Below are 23,377 nucleotides of genomic sequence, written 5' to 3'. Positions count from 1 at the left end.
GGGTGTAGCCAAGAGCTCAACACTGCTCCATAAGAATTCATTTGAAATTTAAATAGTATTAATTTTTCTACCAGAGTGCTTATTCAGCACTTAATCAGCTTAGAAAAAAATTATCATTGAGCCCTCCAAACTTCCATTAGGCCCCAATGAGCTGTTCTGGAACTTCATCTAAAGAAGGATGTGGAAAACTTGGACAGTTCAGAGGACTACCACAAGGATGATTAAGCTTGGAAAACCAGACCTCTGAGAAAAAGAAGTGGTGTGATTTGGCCTGAAGAACCAAAGTCTAAAAGACAATTTAATATGTAATGATCTCCAAGTAAGTATGCTAAGGGCATATGCAGCTATTTTCTTTTTCCACTAAGGATAGTCATTTAAAATACAATTAATCTGCAGCATGAGAAATGTGGATTCTGTAAAGAATGTCAGGACACACAGGAAAGTAAAATTCCATAATGGGTTTGTTAAAGGAAGTTGAGCTGTCTCTCTCTATGAGACTTCTCTAAAAACTAGCACATCTAGGAACCATACATCATCGAATGAAAAAAAAAAATCTCTTTCAGAGAAAGAGACTTTGAAAATGTACAATTACAATAACCAAGAATTTGGCCATCTCCTTTGAACAAGGCAAACTGCAAGAGTAGTCCCGTCTTTTTCAGTTCCTTATGCTGCCTCCTATGGTATAAAAGTATGCTAGTAAATAACTAGCTTATTGATTTCTTTGTTTTTACAGTCTATTTGATCATTCCTTTGTTCCTTAAAAGAATTGAGACAGTTTATAAAAATACACATTAAAAAGCCCTAAAAGTTAATATTCTTGCAATTTTCAAAATTACTTGATAACTAAGAAAGAATGAAAAAACAGGTTTTTAGTGAACACATTTTAATTCTGTAAGGACAGCATTGTTGGGCCATATGCTTAAAATCACTATTCAGTGCTAAAATTGTGAATGAGTATGTCTAGAGATTAGAGAAGGCAATAAGTCAAAAGTAGAAAAAACTCAGAAAAGTTGAACCACTCATTTGTGGAAGATCAGAGCAGGAAATCAAGAAAACTGACTTGATCAGTAAGCCTTATTAAAATGCTAAGCAGGTAAGAGCACAGTGTCTTTTAGGTAATGGTATCTGAAAAACTGCCAGGATTGAGCTCAAGCAATAGCCCAAACTTTGCTCCCTCTAGGGGGTTGCTTGTTTTCAGCCTTTACAATTTATATTAGGTATATGCCTGTTTCTGGGTCTACATGTTGTTTATCAAAACTAAAGACGGAAGTGGTTTTGTGTGCCAACTAACTGGCATATATCACTTAGGATACCCAAGAGGTTCAGGAAACTTCTTCATGAGACTGATATAGTGATGAGATAGAGGAAGAAGTCATAAAGCTAACTGGAATTCCCACACCTGGTCTTATGATTTATTCTGCTGGAATCTCATGTTCTTGAACTGTTAAATGTTTCCCTAATGATAAGAATTGATAAATATTTATATTTGTCAAACACTATTACATCTGAAGCATACTATCACATTCTCCATTTAAAATATAAAGAAATTGAACCCATGATAATGATTAGAAAGTTACTCCAAAAGTCAGCAAATCAGTAAGATGTGGAGCTGGGACTCAACTATAGAAGTTCTGACTCCAAATTTCACACTCTTTTCATTTCACTTTTTTTTCTCTAGGCAACAATGTCCATAAAGGAATAAGAATAAAATGCTTTCTGGGAATATACATCTGTAAAATGGATGATATTATCCTATTTAAATGTGACAGACATTCAGGATAATCTTGAGAGGGGTTGATTTGAAATAAAGCAAGCCTCTGCTTTTATATCCTCATCTGTCTGCACTTGGTCTTCTTTACTTTATTCTTTTCTTTTTTTTTTTTTTCTTTTCTTTTCTATCTTTTCTTTCTTTACAATTTTATCTTTTCTGACTCACTTTCACTATTCCTGTATAGTCCTATCAAGAAAGATAAGGGAGGGAATGTAAGAACAAAAGAAAAGGACATCAGACAAAGTCAAAGGAGACCAAAATATAAGCCACAGAGGCAGCAAGAGAAGGGAGGGGATAGGAGAAGGGAACTGATTTTTTGGGAGGGAGGGAAACTGATTTTTGAAACACAATTTTTGTTAAAGCTAAAATAGCTGTTAAATCCAGGTTAATAGAGCTTGTGTTGCCACAACAAATAACCTCCATATTGCAGTAGCTTACAGAAAAATGTTTAAATCTTTTTCATGTAAAGTGCACTGCAGGTCTGGGGAGCTTTCTAAGGCAGCCCCCCTCTCTGTGGTGGTCTGGCATTCCAGGATGCTTTGAAGTTATGGCATCTCTACATCTACATGGGATCCCCACATCATGGCAGCCGGGAAAGAGAAGGCTTGAGAGTTTAGCACTGGCAGTCTCATAAATTGCTTTTACTTAATTTCATGGTCCAAAGCGAGACACACACCTCCCCTCTAGTGGGAGGGAATTTCCATATTCTGTGAGGCTGGAAGTGGAAGAGAATTGGATACTGGTGAATAGTGGCTTTGTCTCTTACAGCAGCTACCAGAGAAAAACATCAATTGTCACTGAGAAAAAAAAATGAAATGTTTCTCTCAGGATTTAGCCTATCCTTTAGTTTTCTGTCTAGATTACTGGGTCCAAGTGTAGCTTAAAATCAGAGATAAGGAAGAATGTTGCCTTCATCTCTCTTTTCTTTGTTGCATTTATCAGTTCATTCGCTGTACCTAGGTTCTTAAAAGCTTTGGGAATATAATGATAAAAAAGTAAGTATTAGACAACATGTATTTCTTTAAATCTCTGTATTATGGAAATGAGATAGAGAATCAGACATTTCATTTCTTTCGAGATTTGTCAGGACATCTTTTAGTTATGTCAGCTCAGGACATTCAATTTCATATCATGATAATACAATTAAATAGTTAAGAGATGCTTTAAAAACAAGGAAGCACAAAAAAATTTATCCTATTGAAGTCTGCCTAAAGATTAAATGTGAATTTAATTTTAATTTCATAAATTTTTTACATCTTCTGATTTTACCTGGACATTATTTTACATTAGAAGTATTTTATAGAAAAATAATTCCTAATTCTGACTACCACTGCCTAATTTACTCACAGTAAGTTTTATTCTTGTGTTCTGAAAGAAGACATCAGCATGTCTCATGTCTTGTACAATGTCATACCACTGAGCATACTTGCACAGTAAATGATTTTGTATAATAGACAGTATTATGTGCCTAAGTACCCATGAGCAGGTGTTAAAATTGGAAACATGTGAAGTGTTCTTTTTTGGTAGGAAATAAGTTGCCAGCAGCAAACTCTTCAGGTTGAATAGGGATTCTCTTTCACAGAATAAATAAGTATATATATACACACATATATATGTGCATGCATATATATACACATATGTTTATATACATAAACAAATATATATATGAGATTTAGAAGTATGAGATTTAGATATACCTATAACTGTATAGATAGATAGATAGATAGATAGATAGATAGATAGATGATAGATAGATAGATAGATAATAGATAGATAATCTAAATCTCACTTCAAAATAGTAAGATAGGTGCTTGATTGAACCTCACCAGTCTCAGGATTTCCAGAAATCTCTTCCTGATTACCCTTTCTTCTTTGTACTACTATTCTTCCTTAGCTGCCTTTATCTTTAAATTTTAAAGTATTATATTTCTTGATTTCCTGATGCCTTATATCACCACTTGCAACGTCTGGCTACTTTTGGATTAACATCCATAGAGAGATGAAACTCACTCCCATGAATAGACTGATCCCCACGCACCCTGTCTAATAAATAGCTCTGTAAAATGTTTGCTTGCTTATCTCCCAAATACACATTGTTTATAATTATAAGCTTAATAATATTAAATATTTCCCTCTATACTTAGTATATCTTATTTATCTAAATTATGTTCAATGTGAACTGTCATAATTGTTAAACTATGTGGATATAAGCAGATTTTGGGGAGAAAAGAGTCAAGGTAAGAAGTTCCAAGAAGTAGTCAAAGAGAAGAGGAATCCTAAGACAATATGATGTTCAAAAAGGAGAACTAAAAGTAAATTTTGAGTAGGTAATATCATTATTTAAAACACCTGAATGTGTAAATATATGGGCATCTTTTAAGGAAATAGTATTTTTCACCAAAATGTTCTCAATTTGATTTGAGAATGTACTACTTATCATTTCTTGCATGCTTATTATCCCCAGCACCAAATCCAAATCATTTTTTTGGTACAATTTTTAGATGTTTAATATGAATTTAAGATTTTTACTTTTGTTATGACATTTAAATATATTTACACATTACTGCTTACTATAATTATACATATTAGACAGATATTATAAATTATAAGCATAAATATATGAAGTGAGTTAGTTTTATTTAGATTTATCATGCTCATATTTATATCACCTTCATTCTTGAGTAAGTTTCTCCATATAATTTTCTTTTGTATGTACAAGTTTTTGATTTTTGCTCATCAGATTGTGCCTTTATTGTGCTCTCAGTATTGTACTGTTATTTGCTAAAATCCCTATTAATAGACATGATATGATTTTTGGCATGATCATAAGCTGATATGAGTTGGAGAGTAACTTAGAAATTAACCTTTATTTGCCTAAACTACCTAATTCCTGATAATTCAACTATAGAAAATGTTTAAATTCATTGTTCAAATAGTCATGGTACCACCAAAGGAAAGTTTACATCTCACTTGTATATGAAATTTAGTGTTACCTAATTCCTATCATTTCCTTATTTTCATTAACTACTTAGTAAGAATTTTCACATATTCCCAGTGATTGTGATAAAATATTTCTAGGAATAATGTGTTGTTACCAAATATCGTTGCACTGTAATCTCACTAGGAATAAATGACAGAAAGAAAATGCTGATGTCCTTCTGGAAAAATCACTGGACAATTTTGCTGATCAAAAAGCTACAATAGCAACATCCCCATTTGTACTTCTGAAAATGCTCTTCAGTTCTCTAGAGGAAGATTGGCCACCCACTGAAGTCTCAGTAACTAAACCAGATGAATACATTCCAGAGGAAATGGCACCCATTTTTCTTCCTCCATTTTTTTTTTTCACATTTCAGGGACCTGACAACTGTACAAAGTGCTCCCATTTTAAGGATGGCCCGAACTGTGTGGAAAAATGTCCAGATGGCTTACAGGGGGCAAACAGTTTCATTTTCAAGTATGCTGATCAGGATCGGGAGTGCCACCCATGCCATCCAAACTGCACCCAAGGGTAAGCAATTTACTGGTCAAAAACTTAATCATGTGCGTATTGCTAATCAAGAGGTGCATACATGCATTTTATCCCTGACGCAGTCTACTGAATATGTAATATTCTCATGCAAAATTCTATTCATCTTTATATAATGTGTTGATTTTAAGAGAACTCCTTTCTATAAGAATGCTTTATGGAATCGAATTTATACCCTCTAAAATATTTCCGTTTAACATTTTTCTGTAACTTCTATTGACACCTTCATGAAGCTGGTATCAGGTATACTTTGTATGGAGTGTAGAAATTCTTCCAAGTTTTACTGAGGATTAAAGATATCAGAAAAGACAAGTAATTGTACTTTTGAGATTCGTGCTTAATAAATCTTTAACAGAGATTTTCTGTTTCTGTTTCTTTGTTGTTACAATCACCTTAAAATGAAGATCTCTTTTTGATAAATGCTGCCTTGTATTACTCCTTCAGCAAAATATAAGCAAAAGCAGTGATGGTAAAAAAAAAAAAAAAGGAACCTAGTGATATGTATTTTAATAAAAATACAAGTACATTTTGTGAAAGTGATTCTATTATAGGTTAACCTATAACCTAGTGTTTCTTCAACCGATATAGGACAATTCAAAGATGGGTACACATTTTTCTACTTTTCAAAAGGATGCATTGTAAAATGAATAATAATTAGACTACTTTTGATACTGATAACAGTTGAGTAACAAAGACATATTACAGAAAGAAGAAAAGCACTGAACTATAAAAGAAATAATGTCACTTCATCTAACTAATCCCAACAACTATTTCTTTAAAAGACAGCAAATCTCTTTTAATAAGGACTTTTCCTTTTCTTTCCTGTAGAAGAGGAATAAATTTAGAATCAAGGGTAGTTTCACATGCTCTATCCTCCTTCTGTCCAAAACACCTCTTCTCCATTGTGAGTGCCCACACACATGTGCACACACACGTACAAACACACAGAGACACTTGTGGAGAATCATCTTGGGTACTTTAGATCTGGCAGGAAAATATGAGATTCCATAAAGAGATTTTCTGCCAGAGTAAGGGCTGGCTGTTAGGGGATATTGAAGAAGGTAAGCAAGCAACATCATTTTCTGCCAAGAGGACATCAATTTGCAGATGCTGCTACAATTTCCTGCAGGTCAAGAAATCAGCTTAAGTCACTCTGTGAAGTGGCAGATCCTCAAAAGATAAAGTAATATGCTGCCATTCAAACTCAAATTCAGCTTGGAAGAGCTAATGCCACCTCCCTGGTTTGAGGATACTGAAATAGTCACATAGACACTCTGCTTCAAGGAAATTAGAAAGAATAAGCTGCTCCCCTGGCGAGTTTTGGGCACACTTCAGTTAAGGGTATTTCATGAAGATACTGATATTGCCGGGGCAGAAGAGTCAGCAACAGAAAGGGAAAACGTTGCCTGCTAAAATAATCATCCACAAGAGGGTTTTGTTGTTTTGCAGCTAAAATTAAACAAACGTTATTCAATGTAATGTTGATGTCAACAGCTGTTGCCATTCAAAATGAGACCTTTTGCTGTTTTTGCAAATCTAATTACAACAAAGCCATTAGGGAAATGAAAGTGAGATCACAGAGCCGTACATAGTCTGGATGTGTGGCTGGTGTGTCTTCCTCTCAGTCCTTTTAAATCATGATTATATAATAAAAGAAAAGATATATAGTTGGGGGAAAGTAGAAGGAGGGACAATGAATAGATCAATTTACCACAGTAACAAAAGTTGGATGTCAACCTAAAGGGAGGATGAAGGTGTAACAGGAAACAAATCTGACCAGATCACTTGGGAACCCTAGTAAATAAAATGATGACTTTAAATTCACTGCTGCAGAATGATGGTGAGACAGAATTTGACTAGTGTACTCCCTGGCATCTTCTAAGGTACATGGATTCTGTAATGACTTAATCCTGATGGTTTCTTGTCTTTGTTTTCATTTATCTTCCTGCCATCCTTTTTCTAACAGCATCCGTATTGTCCAGGTTCACTCACTTCCTAAGAGTTCTGTGGTCTCAGTCCCAGAATGGAATTTAGGATTTGGGCATTTCTAAATGCTTAAGCCCTCCTCTGTACACTACTGCCGTGCAACACTGTGCTTTGAGATCCTTTTAATGAAGCAATGAGGTGCTCTATGCATTCAGTCCCTTCCTTTCAAATTGAGCGTGTAGAGATAGAATCTTTCCCTAGGAAGATCATAGGGGCAGTAGGGATGATGGAACAAGTGACTATTTTTATTCCTAAACGCACGTAATAAATGACCTATCAGTAAGCGTGAGCTCACCAGGCCAACTCCACTTTGGAAAACAACTTTTCTTTTATATGCCAATATTATGTCAGCTGGATAATTCAGGAACCAAGTTAATGGAAATAGTCTTTCAAATCATTTTTCAGAAGGAAGTTCTTACTTTGAATACTGTTTAATGATCATCTGAAAGTAAAATTATCATGTAATACCTTAAAAGCCCTTTTACTACTCTAAAAGTACATTAAATGTATTGACTCTAATAAGTTCTTTAGATGTTTTTAAAATAGGTGATCCATTTAGCTAGTACCTATCAGGAGAGTCTCACTAATATTCCTAGAGGAAAAAAAAAATAACATTGTCTCTTCTTGCCTTGACTAGAGAATTTTTATTTTAGCAGCCTTTCTCATTTCATTCATTCTTCAACTTTGTTACATTGAACACCTGTTGTGTATCAGATACAGTGATAGCTAAGTTCAGAAATAAGCAAGACACAGCTCTTGATCACTAGGAGGTCACAGTCCAGTGAATTTTTATTCTTATGATTTATATCCTTTCATCAGAGATCCCTCTGTATTTTGAAATGATTAGCAAGAATTTAAAACTTAGAAATGATATTCATATTTGAAATTAGCAAGATAGAAATTTTAAAAGAGGACTTGTAAACTAAATTTAGTATGCAGTTGAGTAGTCGTAAGGGCAAAGGTTATAGTTTCTTTACTAATATCACTTGCGTCCATGATGAATGTCAATTTAATTTTTGTTTGGAGACGTGAACTGGGATATTTATTTTTAATAGGGCATCTTTTAAAAATTCATTAAAAGTTTTTAGTAATATTAGAATCACGATTTGATACTATTAAATTTTCTATATGCCTTAATATTTTTCTTATCAATTCTTTTTATATTTTTAAATGTATGTAATGAAAGAATTTCCATTGATGGAGAGAACAAAAGAAGGGCTGCTTGTGGAATTATTGTCGATAACTTCTGTAATGAAATTTTAAAATATTTTTCCATTTTAATTTCAAAATTTAGAGAAGATTTTGTCAAAATATCTCAACTATGTTACTTGTATGGGTATATCAAGGTGTTTAGAAATCAGTAAGTACAAGCAAATGTTAAACACAGCTCAATATTTGGAATTCCAGTTTTTTTTAATATATTATATTAACATGTTACAGTTTCTCTTTCTGAACTTTCTGTAAAGTTTCTACTTTAGAACACTAATTATCTAGGGAATTGTATTATTTCACATCCTTATTCAGTCTCTTATTTGGGATTTTGACTCTTCAAAAGTTTAACGTTTCCATTATTCTTTGATTTTCCTGAATCTACATAAATTACATGTGCTAATTATTTGCTTATATAAAGTACGAAGAGTTGAAATAGAATATACATCTTTAAATACACAGTGATTTGTATTTAGAAAAAATGGTACCACACTCTTATTCTGTCTTCCATTCTTCTTTTATCCTCAACTTATAAATACCTTTAAATCTCAAATATCCTACAAAATCTCCTAGACAAACTTTCTTGGCCTCACACCCCACCCCCTCAGTAGCTCCTCCCTTTTCCTTTGCTTCTATTCTCTTATTTGCAATTTGCTTCTCAACTCATAGCAACCTAAATTCTAGTGACCTTGACTATGACAACTAACATAGTTAGTAGTAGTAGTAAGTAGTAACTAACTTAGTAGTTCTTTTACTAGACCTCTCTTGCACTTGACAACGATCGATGGTCATCCATTTCCTGAAGTTTTTTCATGATTTGGCTTCCATGACACTGCAATTAATTGATTTTACTCAAACATATTTTCCTATGTTTCTGGCATATGAGCTCATCTTATGTCATTTACTAATTATTGGAGTTCCTTGAGTTTCAGTCTCAGTCTCTGCTTTTCTCACTTTATAGATCCTTCTTCAGCCATCACATCCACTTACATGATTTCAGCCTTCTCCTGTATGATGTTTCAAAACTGGATCATTGTACCTGTGCCTCCTGCTTCCCTCTCCTCCCCCCACACCCTCCCCTCCACCAGACTCATCTTTCCAGATGCTGAGGAACATTTCTACCTGGATGTAGGAAAACCACACTAAACTTTAGATACCTAAGACTGAAACTATCAACCCTGCTTCCGGAACACACACACACACAGAGGAAGGTGTTCCTCCTCTTGCATTCTCTCACTGATGGTACCACTATTCTCAAAGTTAGAAGTATGAGTCATCTTTAGCTCCTCTGATCTTTCCCCTTCCATCATCAAATCAGCCACCAACTACTGTTTCGTTTTGTTTTTTTTCCGCATACGTTTCAAGGTATTCCTTAAATCCAACTCTAGGTGGATTTAAGGTAACTCTATCCTAGTTACCGTTTCCCTAGTTTAATCCTTCATCATCTCTTACAGAGACTAAAACAGTCTCTGTGCCAAAGGAATCTGTCTGGCTCCCAGCTGACTAGCCTTCAGTGGGCAAAGAGATCAATGTATAACACAAATCTAGCAATTTCACAACTTCTTTAAAACCCTGCAGTGGTTTCCCATTAAGTTTGTTCCTAAGCAGACAGTCTTCAAGTTCTGGTTCCTTTCTAATGATCTAGCTTCTTTTTTTCCTTCTCCCTGTTGCCTATGTTGTTCTCTAACTATTCAGAATTATTTGTAGCTGTTCATATACTCTCTACCCTTCCTCAGACTGATGATTTTGCTCCTGCTGTTTCTTACCCCTTAGAAATTATTGCCACCCCAATCCTGGTTATCAGGACTCTGAACTCTGAACTTCAGTTTTCTAACTTCTCCGAGCATGACCACAACCTTCTGAAACTGTGTGTCCCTCCTCCACACTCTCCTAAGTCACTTGTTCGTGTTCCTCATTATATTTATCATATTGTACAATACACATATGTTTATGCATGTCTCCTTCATTAAAGTTTGAGCTCATTAAGAATAGGAAAAGTGTCTAATTCATCTTTTTTTCTCCCCCAGCTCCTAGAATAGTAGGAACACTTAGCAGGCATGTGACACAGTTTTGTTTTGTTTTTTTAATGGATGAATGAAGATCTTTCATTATTCACTATTTAATTTTCCCCTCAAGTTAAAGCTTACTTTCAAATATTTTTATCTTTCCAAGGTTATAGTAAATACAGATTACAAACTAACCATAGCTTTCAGATTATCATTTGGAAGTAAGAAGTAGACTATTAATTTTACAAAAATGGCACTACTGTATTTTTTAAAAACATTTTGAAGAAGGTATAATTGGAAAGTAGAAAAAAATAAGTCCTTTGGAATAGAAGAAAACCATATAAGACAATTTGCAAACTTTTATACTAATTGTTTTTTTATTTTTAGAAATGGTTTTGATTATGAATTTTGGAACCAATTCAATGCTATGTGCTCTATTTTTTATTTTAATTTTTATTTCTTATTTGCTTTTTTTTGAAAGAATTTTTCACAGTATATTTCATGTATTTCTGTATTTCTGTACATTAATTTCTTTTCTAAGCCACTCAAAGCCAATCCTCAAAAGAAAAATAATTTTCCACCTAGTAGGAATATTATAACTGATACTGATGAAGGAGGAAAACAGTGACTTAATTACTATTATACATAGTCATATTTATTTATGTGTTACAGAGTTTTCTAAAGATATAATGGGCAGTCTGGCCTTATACATGAGCACCTTATTACTTCATTACATAATGATTTTAACTTCAACTTCTTTTTCAGTTTTAGAAATTAGAATTTGGAAAAAATATTACCAGAAGAATTAGACAGTTCAATAAATCATAGCTGTACAAGGAATCTTGATAATGCACTGGAGCTATATGTCTTTAATGAGAGAAAAGGGAAAGAAATACAATTCAAATTTATTGGCAGATGGAAGAAATAATATTTCTATAATACTTCAAAATCAGAATTCTGTGTACTTATATAATTTTACTTAAATGTTAACCTCTGTGGATTCTTTGCTTACCTGAGTCTCAATTTATTCATTTCCTTGGGGAGTATTTATTTATTTTTTATTGTTTGAGTTAAATATTATGGCAGTTTAAAAACCTGTTTTCACTTGACTGTTATGGCACTGCTTTTTTAAAAGCAAGTATCAAGATAAACTGCAGTATGGTGAAACCAATTAATTTGCTTGTTAAATGAATTCATGTTTAAAGATAAGTATGTTTTAAAGATAGTCACAACCAAGGCATGGAATAATGTGATTGTGTAAAGTATCCATGAGAATAACGTTAAAGCATGTTAACTCATTTGCTGCTAAAATCAATCTTCAATAATGAGTATTAAGCATCAGGTTATTATATTATATTGAATAGCTCATGTTTTCTTTTTTATTGATTTTGTTTTTTACTTCAGCTTAAAGCCTTTTAGAAGAAACTGTATACATGAAACCAATTATAGCCATTGAAATATCAAGTTATTCATCAAGACATAATATCACAAATGATTCAAAGGAATTTAAAGTATTAGAAATGAGCAATATGTGCTTGGAAATTATCCACAGAAACAGAGTACAATTTCCTTTACTGTGGACTTGTTTCTTTGCATTCCATTTGTGTAGTATTTACAATTTATTTCTGGGTATCCATCAAGTATAGTAACCTTCTCACTAGCTTTAAATTCATGATATTCAAAAATTGTCTAATAACTATAATTAAGAGTTTGACACAATTGGTATTTGTCTTATATATTATTTTTAAAAATGACTAATTTTTCTTTCCTTGCATTTTTAAAATTTGGATCTTCTGCAGGTGCATAGGCTCAAGTATTGAAGACTGCATCGGCCTGATGGATAGGTACTTGGTGTGCTTGCTTCCCATGTTCTTCCTCCAAGGCTCCATGTGTGAGCACTGGTGCATGTGTGTGCATGCCACTGTGAATGGAGAATGATGTTTTCTGTTCTGTAATTGCCTGCAGGTGTAGCGGTCCCACTAGTCATGACTGCATTTACTACCTTTGGACGGGCCATTCCACTTTACCACAACATGCTAGGTAACATCTACCATGTTTCCATTTTGTCACTCAAATCCTTTCCCAGTTATCACGGATAAAAAAGTACTAACCAGTTGGGTGAAATTTATAATATGTTAAATCAGGGAGTTTTGAAAGAGGCATATAACCCTTTACTTTTCAAGCCACATTTCTTACCTCTTCTTCCTTTATTCATTATGATTGTAGAATCCAAATTAGTAATATCATTGTTTTTTAATTTTGTACAACTTAAACAATATTTTAAATATTAATCTAGAGCTTTAATAGTCTTTATGTTCTTAATTATGTAGATGATTGCAAAAAATATTTTTAAGAGTGTAATTTGCAGAAGTTGATCTATTTTTGTAAGGTGTTTTTTACTTGATTCAATTTCTGATTTTATGTTATTTTGAACTGGTTGGTATATTCCCTAGGCTTAAGAATTACCATAGACTAAAGGCAGTGTAGAAAATATTTTGTGCAGGTGAAAGTACAAGTTAGAATTAAAAAACAAAATATTTCACTCATGTTTATACAAAAACCTATACATAAATGTTTGTAGTGGTTTTATTCAAAATCACTAGAACCTGGAAATTACTCAGATGTTTTTTAATTGTGGTATATCTATACATTGTAACATTACTCAACAACAGAAAGGAACAAACTGCTGACATACACAAAACATGCATGGATCTCAAAAACATTAAGCTAAGTGTAGTGTTAGATTGTTTATTTGAGATTTTTCTTGCTTCTTGGTGTGAGATTGTATTGCTATAAACCCCTTAGAACTGCTTTTGCTGTGTCCCATAGGTTTTGGGCCATTGTATTTTCATTGTCATTTGTTTCTGTGTATTTTTTTATTTCTTCTTTGATTTCTTCAGTGATCTCTTGGTTATTTAGTAGCACACTGTTTAGCCTCCATGTATTTGTGTTTTTTACAGTTTTTTTTCCTGTAATTGGTTTCCAATCTCATAGTGCTGTGGGCAGAAAAGATGCTTGATACAATATCAATTTTCCTAAATTTTCCAAGGCTTAATTTGTGACCCAAGATGTGATCTATCCTGGAGAATGTTCCATGTGCACTTGAGAAGAAAGTGTATTCTGCTGCTTTTGGGTGGAATGTTCTATAAATATCAATTAGATCTATCTGGTCTATTGTGTCATTTAAAGCTTGTGTTTCCTTATTAATTTGCTGTTTGGATGATCTGTCCATTGGTGTAAGTGGTGTGTTAAAGTCCCCTACTATTATTGTGTTACTGTCGATTTCTCCTTTCATGGTTGTTAGCATTTGCCTTATGTATTGAGATGCTCCTATGTTGGGTGCATAAACATTTATAATTGTTATATCTTCTTCTTGGATTGATCCTTTGATCATTATGTAGTGTCCCTCATTATCTCTTGTAACAGTCTTTATTTTAAAGTCCATTTTACCTGATACAAGTATTGCTACTCCAGCTTTCTTTTGAATTCCATTTGCATGGAATATCTTTCTCCATCCCCTCACTTTCAGTCCATATGTGTCCCTAGGTGTGAAGTGGGTCTCTTGTAGACAGCATATATATGGGTCTTGTTTTTGTATCCATTCAACCAGTCTGTGTCTTTTGGTTGAGGCATTTAATCCATTTACATTTAAGGTTATTATCGATATGTATGTTCCTCTTACCATTTTCTTAATTGTTCTGGGTTTGTTTTTGTGGGTCTTTTTCTTCTCTTGTGTTTCCTACCTAGAGAAGTTTCTTTAGCATTTGTTGTAAAGCTGGTTTGGTGGTGCTGAATTCTCTTAGCTTTTGCTTGTCTGAAAAGCTTTTGACTTCTTCACTGAATCTGAATGAGATCCTTGCTGGTTAGAGTAATCTTGATTGTAGGTTTTTCCCTTTCATCACTTTAATTATATCCTGCCACTCCCTTCTGGCTTGCAGAGTTTCTGCTGAAAAATCAGCTGATAACCTTACGGGGATTCCTTTGTATGTTTTTTTTTGTTTTTCCCTTGCTGCTTTTAATATTTTGTCTTTGAATTTAATTTTTGTTAGTTTGATTAATATGTGTCTTGGTGTGTTTTTCCTAGGGTTTATCTGTATGGGACTCTCTGTGCTTCCTGGACTTGGGTGACTATTTCCTTTCCCATGTTAGGGAAGTTTTCCACTATAATCTCTTCAACTATTTTCTCAGACCGTTTCTTTTTCTCTTCTTCTTCTGGGACCCCTATAATTCGAATGTTGGTGCGTTTAGTGTTGTCCCAGAGGTCCCTGAGATTGTCTTCAATTCTTTTCATTCTTTTTTCTTTATTCTGCTCCTCGGCAGTTATTTTCACCATTTTGTCTTCCAGCTCACTTATTAGTTCTTCTGCCTCAGTTATTCTGTTATTAATTCCTTCTAGTGTATTTTTCATTTCTGTTATTGTGTTGTTCATCTCTGTTTGTTTGTTCTGTAATTCATCTAGATCTTTGTTAAACATTTCTTATATTTTCTCAATCCGTGCCTCCATTCCATTTCCAAGATTCTGGATCTTCTTTACTATCATTACTCTGAATTCTTTTTCAGGTAGATTGCCTATTTCCTCTTCATTTATTTGGGCTTTTAGGTTTTTACCTTGCTCCTTCATCTGTGACATATTTTTTTGCCATCTCATTTTTTTTTTTTTTTTTTGAGTGAGATTGTGTTCCTGTCTTACTGGTTGTTTGGCCTGAGGCTTCCAACACTGGGGTTTGTAGGCTATTGGGTAGAGCTGGGTCTTGGTGCTGAGATGAGTAAATCCGTGGGACCTCACTCCGATGAATATTCCCTGGGGTCTGAGGTTCTCTGTGAGGCCAGTCATTTGGACTCGGAGCTTCCAGTGCAGGAACTTCGGCCTGACCCCGGGCTTGTGAACCAATATCCCACAAGCCGCCTGAGGCAGCAAAAGAAAAAAAACCAAAAAGCAGTAACAAAGTCAAAAATAAAATTAGACTAGGAAACTAACAGATAGGTTAGGAAGAATAGAAAAATAAGTGGGAATGTAAATTGATGCAACCACTATGGGAAAGAGTATGGAGGTTCCTTAAAAAACTAAAAATAGAACTACGATATGACCCAGCAATCCCACTACTGGGCATATACACTGAGAAAACCATAATTCAAAAAAAGACATGTACCACAATGTTTGTTGCAGCACTATTTACAATAGCCAGGACATGGTACCAACCTAAATGTCCATCGACAGATGAATGGATAAAGAAGATGTGGAACATATATACAATGGAATATTACTCAGCCATAAAAAGAAATGAAATTGAGTTATTTGTAGTGAGGTGGATGGACCTAGAGTTTGTCATACAGAGTGAAGTAAGTCAGAAAGAGAAAAACAAATACTGTATGCTAACACATATGTATGGAATCTAAAAAAAAAAAAAAAAAGGTACTGATGAACCTAGTTGCAGGGCAGGAATAAAGAGGTAGACATAGAAAATGGACTTGAGGACATGGGGTGGGAGGGCAAAGCTGGGGTGAAGTGAGAGTAGCAGTGACATATATACACTACCATGTAAAATATTTAGCCAGTGGGAAGCAGCAGCATGGCACAGGAGATCAGCTTGCTGCTTTGCCACAACCTAGAGGGGTGGGATAGGGAGGATGGGTGGGAGGCTCAAGAGGGAGGGGATATGGGGACATGTGTATGCATATGGCTGATTCACTTTGTTATGCAGCATTAACTAACACAGTATTATGAAGCAATTATACTCCAATAAAGATCTATTAAAAAATAAAAACATTAAGCTAACTGAAAGAAGCTAGACTTAAAAGAATACATAGTATAGGATTCCATTTATAAGGCATTCTTGGAAAGGAAGAACTATGGAGACAGATGTCGATCAGTATTGCCAGGAACTGGGAGGTGGGAGATGAGTTGGACTACAAAAGGTCATAAGGAAATTTGGGGAGATGATGGAACTGTTCTGTATCTTGATAGTGGTGATGGTTGTACAAATGTATGGGCTTGTCAAAAATGGTCATTCAGTTAAAAAAAATGAATTGTACTGTATATAAATTATACCTCAATAAATTTGACTTTTAAAACATCTCATATTTAGGAAAATAGTAACTTTACAATGTTATATGGAAATATTGTTAGCTTTCTTTATAAAAAAATTAATTGTATCTTTTGGAAGAGAGAAAGTAGTACTAAATTACAATTAGCAAAGCAACTGTTTTGGATAAAGTACTGCCTTTTCATGTAAAGTTTTGATTGAAATATAACATATATAGTGTAAAAATACATAAAACATAAGTGTAAAGCTCAGTGAATTTCTCCAAATGAAACATTTATGTAATCATCAGCCAGATCAAGAAACAGAATAGTATCAGAACCAGAAACGCTTCTTGTGCTCCATTCTGAGGGTAACAACTGCCCTGAATGCTAACAACATAGGTCAGTTTGCCTGTTTTTGTACTTTGTATAAATTGAATCATACACTATGTCCTCTTTACATCTGGCTTCTTTTGCTAAATATTATATTTATGAGATTCATCTAAGTCATGTAATTTAGTTGTAGTTTTTTTTCAGTTATATGGTATTTTGCCTTTAAATGTTTTTAAAACAGTCAAATGAGTGATATGTCTTATTAACAAATTATTTTAATGAAGTAAATAGAGCAATTAAACTCTAAAAAAAAAAGGAATGTGATAGAGCTAAGTGACTTATACAACAGTGGCACTTTGGCATTTGGGCACGATCAAGACCAGTTAGTACAGTTGTTCAGAACAAGGTCAAATTATGGGAAAAAAAAATCAGTAAGAGAGAGAGAGAGAAAGAGGGAGGGAAAGAGAACCTAAGGCCCAAACTGCAGTTTTATAAGCTAGCGTCTATTTTAGATTGTTCCTATATACATGAAATATTTTTTCCTCCTTGAGCCTTTGGTTGAGTCACTGTACTATCACTTTGAAACATGTTTTCACATTTGTTTTGATGATTTTTTAATAATTATCACAGCCAATTAACAAGAGGCGATGTAGTATGGTGGTTAAGTGTGCTGTCTTTGGAATTCAATTTTCTGAGTTCAAAGTCAGGTTCTACCATTTTTTAGATGTGTGACCTTAGGGAAGTTCCTTATATTATCTGAGCTTCACTTTCTTCATTATACAATAGGAATATTAATATCATTCATAAATTGGCTATGAAGATTGAATGAGTCTATAAAACAGTGCCTGATTTAAATAAATCACTCAATAAATGCTATTACTTATTATTTCTCTAGATATCAAATATTTTAAATGTTGAGGATGGAGGAACATACCCCTCTAGGGGGAGGGAAGTCTCTCAGAGTCACCCAGGGAGCTTTGATGTGTCCCTCTACCTCTTTGATAGTCCTTTGAAAGAAGGGAGGACATTTCTTTCTTCATCTTGAGAATCACTGTCATAGCGAGGGCCACTGGTACCATTGGCAGTAGGTCATAGGCAGAGGCATATGCAGAGACAGAGAAAGAGTTAAAACCATAGTGATGGGTGACTTGTGGTTTTCAATGATAGTAATTGAGGTTATATAACTCAAAATCATAGTGTATCTTATAGATTTAATATTTACAATATTTAAACAAAAGCGGTTTGGGAATTTTCAGTCCTCTTGCTTGCATAGATTCCCAGGCCATTCCTTATAGTCTCAGACTAATACACCTAATTCAGATGAGTTTTGTCATAAATAGGTGACCATGACCAGTAGCAACATATAGATTGTATAGTTCAGCCCATCATTCAGTGAAAAATCACCTGTAGGCCTTTGTACAGGTAAAGAGCAGAGGTTCTTGAATGTGAAAGCCTGAGTTCAAGTGTTGACTCCACAATATTTTTTATCTGTAAAATGGGGACAATAATGGTAATATTTAAAATGAGAATCCTTATACCTCATAAAATTGGTGTGAAGATTAAATGAGATAATGCAAAGAAGCCATTATCTAGTATATGTTCACTGGTGATATTTATGACTCTAGTTGAAATGTTAGCAAAACAGTCTTTTTAAAAGTCTCATGATATTGTGTTCTATTAGTATTTTATATCAGGGCATTAATCCAATAGTTCAATGGCTATGGAATTAACATATCAAAATTTCTCAGGTTTTAAGTACTTAAATTTTATATCACACTTCTAAGTATAATGATCTCAAAGAATTGGTAGTAGGTAGCTAATTGTTCCTTTCAGAAAACTCTAGATGTCCTTAATTAATACCTGTTTTGAACTTAAATTTAAAGCAATGTGACTCTGTTCTTCAATTGTATTGACTTGCTAGATTTGATTGACTTGCCAGAGGCTGTTTATAAGGCAATTTGGAATTTACATGAAAGATTTAGCTTGGACACTTTGGAAAAGTATTTATGACCATAGAGCATTTTGACATGGATTGGGTAAGAAGTAAAAGTAACAGGTAGCTCCTTTTTCCGGTCCTTAGTATTGCAGTAAATGCTTACCTCTCTGAAATGGGGTGGGTATATATTCAATTGAAAGCAGGTGACTAGTCTAGTAATATTCAGATCATTTTCCATTTTTAAATTCCATCACAGTTTTCTTTAAGCTTCTGTCTGAATTGATTAAAATAAATCTTACATAATAGGAGGACAAAACCATGATATAAAATAATGCTTTAAGTTTCATAAACCATGCTTTAACTGGGAGATTATCCAAAGCCTAGTATTTTTTTAGTTACAGAAAATTACACTGAGCATGTCAATGTGGCCATTTCAAGATATTTAGAGTTCATACTCCCTACTGCCCCATTATGCTATATTCTATTTCCTAAACCAGCAGGAAAAGAAATTGAAGATTTAAATGAAAACAGGTGAAATGTTTCCAATCTTGATCGACTTTCATTTTCTAAGCAGTGTTATTCTTTCCCGAGCCTGCAATTTGTGAATTGGTTTTCCACACTCGATTTGCCTTACAGGCTGCTGCTGGAATTTCTTCCAGGAAGATTGGATAGGATAGTATAGAATTTTTTTTTTACCTGTAGTCTCCTAGAATATGCTACTTATAGTGAAAATAGTACTTGATATTTTGAAACGTCTCCATTCTTTCCTTATCTGAAATAAATGCCTTAAAAATAGCATTTAGCTTTGATGCTCTTCCTTCTCCATCAAGGATCTTATGAAGAAATATGTTCAAAAAGTTTATTATTAATATTATTATTATTATTCTTTTTTGTATGCTATTTATTTTAGCTTGCATATATGCTGTTTTCATATAGATTCTGATAAACAATGTATTAGATTCTATTCTATTTTAGTTTCTTTGTCAAACATATATCCAAATCTTTTTTAAAATCCTTACTCCATTAGAGACTAAACTTGTTCATCTCAGCAAGCAAAGTCTCTATTTGGTAAAGCATTTTTTTTGTTAGCTAGCAATTCAGACTGTAAACTAATAATTTTTATTGAATTTGTGACAGAAATTATAACAACTACTAGATATATGTTCAAGCATTTTTATCTGGCTGTTTGTTTCAACTCAGTTATCCTAAATGCTTCACAATATGAAATAAGGTAATTGAACTTAGTTTAACTCCCTAAATCTCATATAGCCAGATATTGGAAACGTTTTATATTCCTGTCGCATTTTAATGCCTGTGTCACACTTTTACTTTACGATATAGTGGTTATTACCTAAGAGGTCACATAACGGCTTATTCTTTAGCAGTGTGACCCATGTGTGATATATGAGAGAGATGATGTGATATTGTTGGCACCACTTGCACAAATGGCACAATCCTTTTTCCTTGTTTTGCCCCCAAGGAATTTAATTCTTATGTCCAAATAGAACGGTCAAATTTGCCTGTAGATAGTTACCTTATTTGAGTGGCAGTTCTGTTATGATCCCTAAGTACAATAAATAAAAGTACACAGGCTTTTTATTATAAGTCTATCCTTAGTCCACCATGTTCTAGACATTAAATTTACTTTTGAATTAAAGAGCATTCAAAGAGGTGAAGGAGAGTGTGTGAATTTCTTCTTTTCCAGCTGATTTAGGTCCCACACTTCCCAGTACTCATAAAATACCAAAATTGTCAAAGAAGCATAAGGCAAGAGTAAAACATCTCAGATCAGTTGTTGTTAATTCCTGTTCATACAGTTCAAGTGGTTATTTTAAACAAAAGTATTTAGTGTCACAAGGTTGCATGAGTGGCTTTTATAATGATATCTAAATGCCCACACATTGTTACAAAGCTTTTACAGATATAGAAACATTAATATTAAACTCAAAACCACTGACTGTAAAAATGTGACCAGAAGTCATAGTTACGGTTGAAAGTCAAAAGAGATTTTAAGAGCATTGACTTTAGAACTGTAATAGAAAATCTAAAGATAGCATTATTGAACTGGGAAGATGTTTATTATACTAGTTAAGGGTCAGAGCAAAAATTCAGTGGATCGAGGGACCCATTATGAATACTTTTTCACTCTTTCCCATAAGCATCTCTTGCTACAGCATAGAAATTATGGTGTTTGTAATTATTAATTTCTGATCTGGAATGATGTCAGGACTGCCTTCAGTCAGTTATCTCAGAATATCTTGAGCTTCACTGAAATTCGTTACTGACAATCCAATGCGTTTTATTAAAAATGGAAGCAAGAAAATGAAAGATATTCCTGAAGCCTCGGCTCCTTTCTTTAGACAGATATTTACAGTTTTAAAAGTACTTTACATGTGTTTTTCCAATATTCAACCCCTGGTATTGTTTTCTTATAGAGTACAATTTAGAGGTATAAGTATGTCATCGATATTACTCAGGATTTTTATTTGGGATTTTAGTAGACTAGAATATTGAATTTTATTTCATAATATTTTATTTCTAATATCTTTCAGACTAAGAGCTGTCTAAATTGCAACCAACTAAAAATATAAACCCATTGCAAACATTTCTGTAGCTGGTATATATAGAAATACATTGACAAGGTACAAAGGAAGTGAAAAACTAAGAGATATGGCAAAATGAACAAGTAATTCCTAATAAAGAAAAATTACTTCATGCTTTCAAATGACTAAGACGTAAATATGTTAAACAACTAGTTATATATATAAATATATATATATATTTATATATATAAATATATATATATATATATATGTTTGTATATATTGTAAAAAATGGCATTTGACCTGGTCCCTTACTAACATCTGACACAAAAGTTATCAGTAAATTATTGGAAGTCCTAAGGTAATGCCTTCTCATCTAGTCAGCACCCAAATACTATTGTTTGAATATCTTGGAATTTAATATGCTATAGAATGATGAGGGTTACCACATATAGCATATATCTTTGATCATTTACCTACTCCTGGTATTTAATCCTTAAAATCATGCTTAGTATGTGTGTGAAATGATTTCAGTGTTTTATAGAAAAAAAAAATCAGAATAATTATATAACCGTGAATGTATTAAACTTCTCCAGTGTGAAGGTATTAGTGAATTTAGCATCTAAAACTATCAGAGTTTGCCCTCAAGCCCTATTTTGAAATTCAAAACATTGTAAATCTGGATTATATATTTGATAACTAAAATGGTAAGGATTAAAAAAAAACAAAAAACAAACTGGGCTTCCCTGGTGGCGCAGTGGTTGGGAACCTGCCTGCCAATGCAGGGGACACGGGTTCGAGCCCTGGTATGGGAAGATCCCACATGCCGCGGAGCGGCTAGGCCCGTGAGCCACAATTGCTGAGCCTGCGCGTCTGGAGCCTGTGCTCCGCAACAAGAGAGGCCGCGATAGTGAGAGGCCTGCGCACCGCGATGAAGAGTGGCCCCCACTTGCCGCAACTAGAGAAAGCCCTCGCACAGAAACGAAGACAACACAGCCATAAATAAATAAATTAATTAATTAAAAAAAAAAAAAAAGAATGCCAATCCTTTAAAAAAAAAAAAAACTTTGTAAATAGGGATGAAAGTGAATGAATTGTTCAACTGCTATATAAGTTTTTTATTACCATATAAAAAATTACCATAAACTTAGCAGCTTAAAAACAGAAATACAAACAAAAACACGGTTCTATAGGTAAAAGTACAGGCATGTCTATTTAGGTCTTCTGCCCATTTTTGGATTGGGTTGTTTGTTTTTTTGATGTTGAGCTGCATGAGCTGCTTGTATATTTTGGAGATTAATCCTTTGTCAGTTGCTTCGTTTGCAAATATTTTCTCCCATTCTGAGGGTAGTGAGGTGGATGGACCTAGAGACTGTTATACAGAGTGAAGTAAGTCAGAAAGAGAAAAACAAATACCGTATGCTAACACATATATATGGAATCCAAAAAAAAAAAAAAAAGGTTCTGAAGAACCTAGGGGTAAGACAGGAATAAAGACCCAGACGTAGAGAATGGACTTGAGGACATGGGGAGGGGGAAGGGTAAGCTGGGATGAAGTGAGAGAGTGGCATGGACATATACACACTACCAAATGTAAAATAGATAGCTAGTGGGAAGCAGCCACATAGCACAGGGAGATCAGCTCGGTGCTCTGTGACCACCTAGAGGGGTGGGATAGGGAGGGTGGGAGGGAGACACAAGAGGGAGGAGATATGGGGATATATGTATATGTATAGCTGGTTCACTGTTATAAAGCAGAAACTAACACACCACTGTAAAGCAATTATACTCCAATAAAGATGTTAAAAAAAAAAAGTATAGACATGGCTGGGTTCTCTACTTAGGATGTCACCAGGCTGAAACCAAGGTGCTGTCTAGGCTATGTTCTCACCCAGAGCTTGGAGTCCTTTTCCAAGTTTACTCAGGTGGTTGGCAGAATCTGGGTCCTTGCAGTTATAGGACTGTGGCTCTTGTTTCATTGCTTATTCTTTGCCTTGGGCATTCCTTGTCATGTAGCCTGTTCCCTCTTCGAAGACAGCAAC

General features: G+C 34.0%; 1 protein-coding gene across 4 annotated transcripts in view; it reads left to right on the top strand.

The window, feature by feature from the left end:
* ERBB4 (erb-b2 receptor tyrosine kinase 4) overlaps positions 1-23,377 on the top strand; it is a 1,123,927-nt gene that overhangs the window by 849,304 nt on the left and 251,246 nt on the right. For 2 of the 4 annotated variants that reach the window (XM_036858280.1, XM_036858279.1), the window contains exons 15-16: positions 5,128-5,282; positions 12,301-12,345. In XM_036858280.1, the coding sequence (XP_036714175.1) occupies positions 5,128-5,282; positions 12,301-12,345 (200 nt within the window). Of the gene's footprint in view, positions 1-5,127; positions 5,283-12,300; positions 12,346-12,466; positions 12,542-23,377 lie in introns of all 4 variants that reach the window. The other 2 variants (XM_036858277.1, XM_036858278.1) reach the window with 2 other exon arrangements.

This window comes from Balaenoptera musculus, chromosome 7, assembly GCF_009873245.2.
Source record: "Balaenoptera musculus isolate JJ_BM4_2016_0621 chromosome 7, mBalMus1.pri.v3, whole genome shotgun sequence".
NCBI lineage: Eukaryota > Metazoa > Chordata > Mammalia > Artiodactyla > Balaenopteridae > Balaenoptera > Balaenoptera musculus.
The sequence above is the reverse complement of the archived record's forward strand: the minus strand, read 5'-3'. Positions and strand labels throughout refer to the sequence as shown.